Source organism: Salvelinus alpinus, chromosome 13 (genome assembly GCF_045679555.1).
Source record: "Salvelinus alpinus chromosome 13, SLU_Salpinus.1, whole genome shotgun sequence".
NCBI classification, from domain to species: domain Eukaryota; kingdom Metazoa; phylum Chordata; class Actinopteri; order Salmoniformes; family Salmonidae; genus Salvelinus; species Salvelinus alpinus.
Window position 1 is genome coordinate 53,822,382 of NC_092098.1, and position 11,763 is coordinate 53,834,144.

General features: G+C 38.1%; 1 protein-coding gene across 3 annotated transcripts; it reads left to right on the plus strand.

Annotated features, from left to right (window-relative positions):
- Positions 1–462: 462 nt before the first annotated feature.
- Positions 463–11,262, plus strand: LOC139537931 (NEDD4-binding protein 2-like 1). 3 transcript variants are annotated; one of them, XR_011667622.1, is made up of 6 exons: positions 476–769; positions 3,771–3,886; positions 4,099–4,187; positions 7,353–7,441; positions 8,926–9,696; positions 10,242–11,262. XR_011667622.1 is itself a non-coding variant. In XM_071339830.1 (5 exons), the coding sequence occupies exons 1-5, from the start codon at positions 681–683 to the stop codon at positions 9,065–9,067; spliced, it is 525 nt and encodes a 174-aa protein (XP_071195931.1). In that variant the 5' UTR covers positions 476–680; the 3' UTR covers positions 9,068–11,262. The 3 variants fall into 3 exon arrangements, 2 of the variants coding, with proteins under 2 accessions (XP_071195932.1, XP_071195931.1); XM_071339830.1 differs by having other exon boundaries at positions 8,926–11,262; XM_071339831.1 differs by lacking the exon at positions 4,099–4,187 and having other exon boundaries at positions 463–769; positions 8,926–11,262.
- The last annotated feature ends 501 nt before the right edge of the window (positions 11,263–11,763 follow it).

Below are 11,763 nucleotides of genomic sequence, written 5' to 3' on the forward strand. Positions count from 1 at the left end.
AGACATACAGTAGAGAGACATACAGTAGAGACATACAGTAGAGACATACAGTAGAGACATACAGTAGAGACACACAGTAGAGAGACACACAGTAGAGACACACAGTAGAGACATACAGTAGAGACATACAGTAGAGACACACAGTAGAGACATACAGTAGAGACATACAGTAGAGACATACAGTAGAGACATACAGTAGAGACATACAGTAGAGAGACATACAGTAGAGAGAGATACAGTAGTTAACCGTCACAATGTATTTAAACTTATCTATACAAAATAATAATCGGTTAATTGGTTTAACCTGATCATGTACAATTGGATGGATAATAACAGAATGATCAGATAGAAATAGACATTATTGTGTAGATCCAATATGACTGTCAGATGGATTGGAATAGTGTAGGAGATTGTGTATCCTCTATTCATTGTATTTCTACCTTCAACATGCTGATTACAGCCTTGCCGTTATTTGAAGGCAGCCAATCCAATAGTTTCTTAGATCTGTATTCAAATCGTTTTGAAAAAAAGTACCTTTAAAGTAACTATTTGTTGCACCAAAAGTTGCTTTCCACATAGTTAAAAGAATAGTTCTCCCAGTGTCTATGTTAGGGCGTGTTCTCTGAACCACAGAGGACATCTGGTGATGTGCTTGTTGAGAAGGAAGTGTAAAAGACAAAATGGAGAATGGAAGAGGACGAAAACGAATCAGGAAGAATCTCATCATTATCAGAGGTTTGCCCGGAGTTGGAAAGGAGAACCAAGCAAGGTAGGCTACTCCATCCTTTTATCCCCCCCCCCCCAAAAATAAATAAATAAATAAATACATCAGGCAGACGTTTAACGTGACCCCCAACCGATTCTGTTTTTTTTCCCCCCCGTCTATTTGCGTTGTTTGTAACTTATTTTGTACATAATGTTGCCGCTTCCGTCTCTTATGACCGAAAATAACGTCTAGAACATCAGGGACCGGATTCACAAAACATTACTTACGAAAAAACGTAAGAAGTTTCTTAAGGGGGGGGGAAAAATAGGAAGTTTATATGGGTTCGTAAATGCAAATCCTCAAAATGTTCTGAGGAATTCGTAGTTTTGGAACTTCGTAAATATCTCATGTGGCATTGACATTAGTGACCAATAAATACGTCTGTGTGACAGGGACGATTGGATTTGGTCATTTCGTTATTTTTCACACATTATAGCCGTCAGACTAGCTATATGATAATCAGAAATGGATAACCAAGAAAGGAGATTGAAGTGAGGATAGAGGAAATAGCAGCCATGAAAAGGTTGCTGTTTGGGGAGACTTGCTAACCAGTGTTGCCAATTTAGCAATTTTGTTGCTAGATTTAGTAACTTTTCAGACTACCCTGACAACTTTTTTCTTATCCAAACAGCACCTAGCAACATATTTAGCTACTTTAAAAAAAAATGTATACTAACTTTTGAAAAGTGACTAAAATACTAAAATGCATTATCCCTCTCTTAATGACACTAAACCGATTTTCTCTGTCACAACACGCATTGTTGCAAAAAAGTGCAATGTGAGTGACGTCAGCAGCAAGCCAGCAACAACTTCAGCAAATTGCAAATCATTGTTGTCTGACTGCAGCAGCAGTACGGGTTCAACGAGACAAACCCAATGAATATAGTTGGTGAGGAACGTTTGATCTTGAACAGAATTTACAACATTAATCAACATGTCTTACAATCAAAATTGTACAGAAAAGAGTGGGAGTCTGTACCTGAACAAAATGTCAAATCGTATTATTATTTTTTTTCTCCCCGAGATGGCCAGTCAATTTGACTAACGTTATTGTGTATTCTACGTAATGACGCACAGTTTTACGTTATCACGCAATGACATCACAACGTCACTTAGCAACAAATCAACCTGCCTCAAGCAACTTACCCTGAAAATGTGTTGGCAACACTGTTGCTAACGGCGGGGTCACTACAGAGACGATAAAGAATGGATGGTCTGGAGTGGCCGAGTCTGTCTCTGTCGTCGGGGGTTATGGCAAGCGACAATGACGCAGTAAACATGAAGTGGTCCAAGTTCTTTGCAACTTGACGAGATAGCGCTAGCTAGTTAACACTTCTAGAATATTGTAATATATTGTTAATTACAAGCTAGCTTTGTGTAACCGATGTGAAATGGCTAGCTAGTTAGCGTTGGTGCGCACTAATTAGCGTTTTCAATCGGTGACGTCACTCGCTCTGAGACCTTGAAGAAGTTGTTCCCCTTGCTCCTCTGCAAGGGCCAGCGGCTCGGTTTTTGTGGCGCGATGGGTAACGATGCTTCGACGGTGGCTGTTGTCGATGTGTGCAGAGGGTCCCTGGTTCGAGCCCAGGTAGGGGTGAGGAGAGGGACGGAAGCTGTTACATTGGTGCCGTGACCCACTGGTTGCTGCGGGAAAGGAGGAAGTCAAAAGAAGGGGTGAGTGTAACCGATGTAAAATGGTTAGCTAGTTAGCGGTGGTGCGCGCTAATAGCGTTTTCAATCGGTGACATACTGTTACACTAGATAATGCGTGTTTAATTTGTAATCTTGCTGGATTTAAATATCCGGTAGCCAACTGTCCATGGAGCAAGAAAACGTTCATGGTCTCAAGACGAGGGTTTCGTTGTCCTAAAGCTAAGTACATTTCCAAGAAGAAATGCTAAAGTATTATTTTCAAGAATCCCAATTCTTCTTAACTTTTTTCTTAAGAAGAAACTTAAGAAAAAACCTAAAGAACATTTCCAATAATTTTATTGAGGAATAGCAACTTTGCTTAACATTCTTCATAAGTCTATAGTTTAAGGACAAAAATGGCAGTTAAAAAGGACATTTCTTAAGAAGGTTTTGTGAATCCAGCCCCGGGACTGCGATTACTCACCGCGGAATAATTTTTCTCCTTTCACTACTCGGGACAAGCCCGAGGCGATGGATATACTGCTACCTTGGTAACAGGCCCAGATCCCCGTGAAACATACATAACATACAGCTGGCTGGTTACACGCTATACTGGCAGGATAGAACACCGGCGTCTGGTAAGCTGCCTGCCATCCAGGACCTCTATACCAAGTGGTGTCAGAGGAAGGCCCTAAAAATTGTCAAAGACTCCAGCCACCCAAGTCATATATTGTTCTCTCTGCTAACACACGTCAAGTGGTACCGGAGCGCCAAGTCTTGGTCCAAGAGGCTTCTAAACAGCTTCTAACCCCAATCCATAAGACTCCTGAACAGCTAATCAAATGGCTACCCAGACTATTTGCATTGACCCCCCCCCCCACCTCTCCACACCGCTGCCACTCTCTGTTGTTATCTATGCAGTCACTTTTAATAACTCTACCTACATGTTCATTACTGCTGCTCTTTAATTACTTGTTAAAGATATCTCTTATTCTCCATGTTCTTATTCTCCATATTTATTTCTTTATTTATTTTAAACTCCATTGTTGGTTAAGGGCTCGTAAAGTAAGCGTTTCACTTTAAGGTCTACACCTGTTGTATTCGGCACTTCACTTTAAGGTCTACACCTGTTGTATTCAGCATTTCACTTTAAGGTCTACACCTGTTGTATTCAGCGCACGTGACTCAATAAAATTTGATTTGATTTTGATGAATTCATAACAAGAAAAAAGTAGAGCTTTTTGGTTCGTTTCCTAAAGTGATCATCTACTCCCACTGTATTTGTAATATATTATATATTTATATATATATATACTATATAATAATATACAGTAACGATACAATGATGTAATGATTTTATTCTGTTTTCTAGGAAGCTCCTCTATAAATTTGGAAGTGGAGGAATGTACTCCGCTTCCTACTACCACGCTGGGTACAACTGGAACAAAGTCTACTTCTCACGTAACCATATGTGGAATAGACGAGATGGTAGGTATTGGGTTGCTGGGTGTCACTATATACACACAGACGCGCACACACCACACACACCAAACACACCAAACACACCACACACACACACCACACACCACACCACACACCACACACCACACACACCACACACACCATACACACGCCACACCACACACACACAGACACACACACTGTTTTATTCTTCAAAGTATTCCAACATGTTTTGACAGTTTTTAGAGCCATGAAGGAAGATGTGGATCCGATCATCGTTTACAACATGCACTATCGTCTTTATGACATGTGGCCCTTTGTCGCCATGGTGAGGACCACTGTGTGTGTGTGTGTGTGTGTGTTATTTTTGTACTTTTCTGTCAAATCTACTTGTTGCAGATAAAATGTTGACGTAGTGTACATACAAATGCCTTTTGTGGTTAAATGCCCTTTGGAAACTCATTTAACTTATTCGGTACATCGCATTTTAAACCCTACTGATGGTTTTCTCACAAAACATTGTGCGTTTAAATAGTTATAGTTAAATAGTTATAGTTAAATAGTTATATAGTTAAATAGTTATAGTTATATAGTTAAATAGTTATATAGTTAAATAGTTATATAGTTATATAGTTATATAGTTATATAGTTAAATAGTTATATAGTTATATAGTTAAATAGTTATATAGTTAAGTAGTTATATAGTTAAGTAGTTATATAGTTAAGTAGTTATATAGTTAAATAGTTATATAGTTAAATAGTTATATAGTTAAATAGTTAAATAGTTATATAGTTATATAGTTATATAGTTAAATAGTTATATAGTTAAATAGTTATATAGTTAAATAGTTATATAGTTAAATAGTTATATAGTTATATAGTTAAATAGTTATATAGTTAAATAGTTAAATAGTTATATAGTTATATAGTTAAATAGTTATATAGTTAAATAGTTATATAGTTAAATAGTTATATAGTTAAATAGTTATATAGTTAAATAGTTATACAGTTAAATAGTTATAGTTAAATAGTTATAGTTAAATAGTTATATAGTTAAATAGTTATATAGTTATATAGTTAAATAGTTATAGTTAAATAGTTATATAGTTAAGTAGTTATATAATTAAATAGTTATAGTTAAATAGTTATATAGTTAAATAGTTATATAGTTATATAGTTATAGTTAAATAGTTATATAGTTATAGTTAAATAGTTAAATAGTTATATAGTTATAGTTAAATAGTTAAATAGTTAAATAGTTATAGTTAAATAGTTATATAGTTAAATAGTTATATAGTTAAGTAGTTATATAATTAAATAGTTATAGTTAAATAGTTATATAGTTAAATAGTTATATAGTTATATAGTTAAGTAGTTATATAATTAAATAGTTATAGTTAAATAGTTATATAATTAAATAGTTATATAGTTAAATAGTTATATAGTTAAATAGTTATATAGTTAAATAGTTATATAGTTAAGTAGTTATATAATTAAATAGTTATAGTTAAATAGTTATATAGTTAAATAGTTATATAATTAAATAGTTATAGTTAAATAGTTATATAGTTAAATAGTTATATAATTAAATAGTTATAGTTAAATAGTTATATAGTTAAATAGTTATATAGTTAAATAGTTATAGTTATATAGTTATATAGTTATAGTTATAGTTATAGTTATATAGTTATATAGTTAAGTAGTTATATAATTAAATAGTTATAGTTAAATAGTTATATAGTTAAATAGTTATATAGTTAAATAGTTATAGTTATATAGTTATATAGTTATAGTTATAGTTATATAGTTATATAGTTATATAGTTATAGTTATATAGCGAGTGTGTCCACTGGGATTATTAGACAAAAAAAAGCAAGATTATTTTTTATTTGTAAAACGGCCAATGACAGCCAAGCATTGATGATCATGTGACCAGCATAAGACCCTCAATATTTATTGGTTAAAGAGCATCATCACCGTGACCTTTCACCCTGTGAAGTTCATCATCATTTATTTAATCTGTCGCCTAATGAAGTGGTTTCCCGACCAGTCGTAGTGGGAGGGACCACACAACATATCAATCACATGACTCCCCAGTTTACTTTGATATAATGGTTATTATATCAATATTATTTAAATTAAAATATTAAAATATGATTTAAATTAAAATATTATTTAAAGCGCATAAAAGCGTTTCCACCCAAATTTCTCACGTAATTCATTTTACCAAAAATATCCCATCTTGTCTTGCGTGTTTTGTGGACATGTGGAAACATTTTTTTAAAACATTTTTTTAATATTTCCATCGTCATGTCATTATTTTTTACCCGACTTCACTCGCATAAAAAAAAAAGGTTTAATAAAACCTGGTTAGTCTCACATCCTTTGTACTTTTCGGCGTCTGACTTAAACCACAAGACTGATTTGAAGCTGGTTTCACTTCCTGGGTGGAGGTGGTGGGGGTGGAGTCACACCCGTCGGATACTTTCCTCTTGTTCAAATCAAACTTTATTAGTCACATGCGCCGAATACAACAGGTGTAGACTTTACCGTGAATTGCTTACTGACAAGCCCTTAACCAACAGTGCAGTTCAAGAAGAAGAAAATATTTACCAAGTAGCCTACAACCGTAACGAGGCTATATACAGGGTGTTACGGTACAGAGTCAATGTGGAGGCTATATACAGGGGGTACCGGTACAGAGTCAATGTGGAGGCTATATACAGGGGGTACCGGTACAGAGTCAATGTGGAGGCTATATACAGGGGGTACCGGTACAGAGTCAATGTGGAGGCTATATACAGGGTGTTACGGTACAGAGTCAATGTGGAGGCTATATACAGGGGGTACCGGTACAGAGTCAATGTGGAGGCTATATACAGGGGGTACCGGTACAGAGTCAATGTAGAGGCTATATACAGGGGGTACCGGTACAGAGTCAATGTGGAGACTATATACAGGGTGTACCGGTACAGAGTCAATGTAGAGGCTATATACAGGGGGTACCGGTACAGAGTCAATGTGGAGGCTATATACAGGGTGTTACGGTACAGAGTCAATGTGGAGGCTATTTACAGGGGGTACTAGTACAGAGTCAGTGTGCGGGGGTACAGGCTAGTTGAGGTAATCTCTACATGTAGGTGGGGGCGAAGTGACTTTGCATAGGTAACAAACAAACAGCGAGTAGCAGCAGTGTACAAGGGGGGGTCAATGTAAATGAATTGAATTGTTCAGCAGTCTAATGGCTTGGGGGTAGAAGCTGTTGAGGAATGTTTTGGTCCTAGACTTTTGGTCCTAAACAGGTGGGTGTCTGGAGTCTTTGACAATTTTATGGGCTTTCCTCTGACACTGCCTGGTGTAGAGGTCCTGGAAGGCAGGAAGCTTGGGCCCGGTGATGTACTGGGCCGTACGCACAGGGAGGCAGGGAGGCAGAGATAGGCAGGCAGATTTAAACACCAATTTATGTCTCTGATAAAAGTATTTATCCTCTCAGGGGATGCGTCGGGGTGACTATCAAATCAGTATTATTGAGCTGCCGAAAGGTTATCCTGAAAACTATGTCTCCATCAACCAGCTGTACAGGTAAGAGACAACCTCTTCATAGATATTCTACATTCAGGTAAGAGACAACCTCTTCGTAGACAGAATAGATTCTATATTCAGGTAAGAGACAAACTCATTATTTAAAAAAACGTGGGCCAGTTGTGTGCGACCCTGTGGGACTCCCGATCATGACCGGTTGTGATACGGCCCGGAATCGAACCAGGGTCTGCAGTGACGCCTCTCAAATCAAATTTTATTTGTCAAATACACGTGTTTAGCAGATGTTATTGCGGGTGTAGCGAAATGCTTGTGTTTCTAGCTCCAACAGTGCAGTAGTATCTAACAATATCACAACATATGCCCAATACACACAAATCTAAGTAAAGGAATGGAATTAAGTACATATAGACTAAGATACAGTAGAATTGTATAGGAACTTAAAACTTTGCACCTTCTGTCCCGTCGATGTGGATAGGGGGCTGCTCCCTCTGCTGTTTCCTGAAGTCCAACGATCATCTCCTTTAGTTTTTTTAACGTTAAGTGAGAGGTCGTTTTCCTGGCACCACACTCCCAGCATCCTCACCTCCTCCCTTTAGGCTGTCTCGTCGTTGTTGGTAGTCAAGCCCACTACTCTAGTACTGAGATGTGCCACTTGGGAGACGTTCTACATTCTATGTTATACATTCTACAGCCTACATTCTATATTCTACAGCCTACATTCTACAGCCTATTCTATATTCTACAGCCTACGTTCTACAGCCGACATTCTATATTCAACATTCTATATTCTACAGCCTACATTCTATATTCTACAGCCTACATTCTATATTCTACAGCCTACATTCTACAGCCTATTCTATATTCTACAGCCTACGTTCTACAGCCGACATTCTATATTCTACAGCCTATATTCTATATTCTACAGCCGGCATTCTATATTCAACATTCTATATTCTACAGCCTATATCCTATATTCTACATCCTATATTCTACAGCCTACATTCTATATTCTACAGCCTACATCATACAGCCTATATTCTACAGTCTACATTCTATATTCTACAGCCTACATTCTACAGCGTACATTCTATATTCTACATTCTATATTCTACAGCCTACATTCTACAGCGTACATTCTATATTCTACAGCCTATATTCTACAGCCTACATTCTATATTCTACAGCCTACATTCTACAGCCTACATTCTATATTCTACAGCCTATATTCTATATTCTACAGCCTACATTCTATATTCTACAGCCTACATTCTATATTCTACAGCCTACATTCTCACATTTGAGAGAACACATACGGAACCTGTGCATCAAAGGAGGACTATATACTTGTTTATCACTTTTAAATCAGCCGATTATTCATTATCTCTAAATGATCTATCCGTTATCTATCTCGTGTGTATTATGTTTTGTGTGGACCCCCAGGAAGAGTAGCTACAACAACTAATGGGGATCCTGATAAAATACCAATCAATTCCAATAACAATAGCTGTGTTGTCTTTCTACAGCAACTGTCTTGGTAAGATCCCCAAGCAGATGTTCAGGTACTGGGAGGATCGCTGGCAAGAAGCTTATGACATCTGGGATGTCTATCACGACAGCTACTCCATAGACCGCTGGCTGTATAGCAGAGAGGAATGGAACCTCTAGTGACACACACAGTACCTCCATTTTGTGTGAACAACTTTTTTTTTTCTTTTTTTTTCTTTCTTAGCTTTTTCAAAACTACACTTTTTAAAGAGTATCGGTTACCTAGCAACCCCTAGAACCCAACAACAACGACTCATACCTTACTGTTGTACTTGTCTTTCTTGCACTGACGCCTGTTTTGGTTGTGTCTGATATAATTTCGTTGAGCAGCTGCTCTTGATCGTTGTCTTGAAGCCACTGGCGTTTTGAAGTTCAGAACGAGAAACTGTAAACTATATAGAATTAATTGTCCTCAGATTTAAAAAAAAAAAAAAAAAAAAAAAAAAAAATCAGGATTAGTGTTTTGGATATTTATCATCCTGATCGAGGTGTAGATTACATCTCACATTTCCAGTGTTCTGTAACGGCGGTCTTCCTCCTCTGACGACGACGACGAGGAGGAGTAGTAAGGATCGGAGGACCAATGCGCAGCGTGGTACGTGTTCATGCTCTTTATTAAAACAATCGAACACTGAAACAAAAACAATAAACGACACGTGAAATAACCAACCGAAACAGTTCCGTGTGGAACACACAGACACAGAAAATATACACCCACCAAAAACACAAGTGGGAAAAGGCTACCTAATGTAACAGTATAACTTTAAACCGTCCCCTCGCCCCGACACGGGCGCGAACCAGGGACCCTCTGCACACATCAACAACAGTCGCCCACGAAGCACGGTCGTTACCCATCGCTCCACAAAAGCCGCGGCCCTTGCACAGCAAGGGGAAACCCTACTTAAAGTCTCAGAGCAAGTGACGTAACTGATTGAAATGCTACTAGCGCGTACCCGCTAACTAGCTAGCCATTTCACATCCGTTACACTCACCCCCCTTTCAACCTCCTCCTTTTCCGCAGCAACCAGTGATCCGGGTCAACAGCATCAATGTAACAGTATAACTTTAAACCGTCCCCTCGCCCCGACACGGGCGCGAACCAGGGACCCTCTGCACACATCAACAACAGTCGCCCACGAAGCACGGTCGTTACCCATCGCTCCACAAAAGCCGCGGCCCTTGCACAGCAAGGGGAAACCCTACTTAAAGTCTCAGAGCAAGTGACGTAACTGATTGAAATGCTACTAGCGCGTACCCGCTAACTAGCTAGCCATTTCACATCCGTTACACTAAGTACGATTCTCAATCAGAGACAACTAACGACACCTGCCTCTGATTGAGAACCACACCAGGCCAAACGCAAAACACAACATAGAAAACGAAACATAGACAACCCATCCAACTCACGCCCTGAGGTCAGAAAACGTGACGTGTTCAAACATGTAACAAGGCTGCATGGGATTTCGTCTCAATGGGACTCTGTGCAGCCAATGGCAATGTCCACTTCGGGGATAATCTCGGGAGCCACTTGCGGATTTGAGTTACTGAGTTTCACCTTTAAAAAACAAAAACTGATTTGAATTGAGTCCTAAATCGCTCTGGATAAGAGCATCTGCTAAAATGTAAAATGTAAATGTTTACATAGCCTGGTCCCACATCTGTTGGCCCATAGGAGTTGGCAAGAGGATAGACTGCTCTGGGATCAGGCTACAGTAGCCTACGCATAAATTGCAAAGGACTTCTGAATGGTTTTCGTGTTTGTACGGTGCTTGAAACAACAGTTGTGGTTTTGGTTCCAACACTTATAGTTTTACTGTGTGTGTATTGCTTGAGAGTTGTTTATTTTTTTTAATGACGCCGTCTCACTTATAGTTTTACTGTGTGTGTATTGCTTGAGAGTTGTTTATTTTTTTTTATGACGCCGTCTCACTTATAGTTTTACTGTGTGTGTATTGCTTGAGAGTTGTTTATTTTTTTTAATGACGCCGACATTATAGTGTTACAGAAACAGGACTGTGCTGTAGGCTACTAGATTCAAGCAGACGTGATGGAAGTAGCTGAAATACGAGGACAACGTTTTCCGTACTTTTTTACTGTCCTACAGATCTGCAGAATGACGTCTACTAGTATAAAGATCCTTCGTTTCTGACCGGTTACAAAGTTTAAACTTTTTTTTTTTTTTTTTTACAATAATGTTTAAAGCTTTTGCTCCACCACCCCCCTCCCCCCGCTTTTCTACAAATTGGCATCTATAATGTTGTGTTTTTGCCTTCAATATGCTTTGTTGCCAGCAATAAATAATACTTTGAAAATAATTTGCTTTAAGATCGTCTCTTATCATCATATCATGAGTCTCTGGTGCAACACAACAGGAGAGTTTCCTGGTTTCCTGGTTAAGTTGTTAGTAGCCAGCTATTGGGTGAACTCTACTTGACTGTACGTTCATTGGAGCTCTCGATCAAAGGTGTAATGAGTTATAACTGTATTTCCAAAGTTGTTGTAACGGTGAGAGACCTGTAAATGGTGAGGAGATTGATCAGGTGCCCGATGTGGGCACCTGATCACTTTGAGAGGGCTGCCTGGGTCAGGGAAGACGGATCGGGCAACTTTTTCAGATCGCAGGACGAGGATAAAGTTGTTTTTCTTGATAATTGTTTTTGTACCATTGTCAAAAGAAAGTTGTTTCAATATTTAAATAGGGGAATTCAGGCCAAAGCATTACATCTTGGTTTCATCAGACCAGAGAATCTTGTTTCTCATGGTCTGAGGATCTGTCGTGGAGAATTGTTTCAGAAATATAACACTCTTACAAGAAC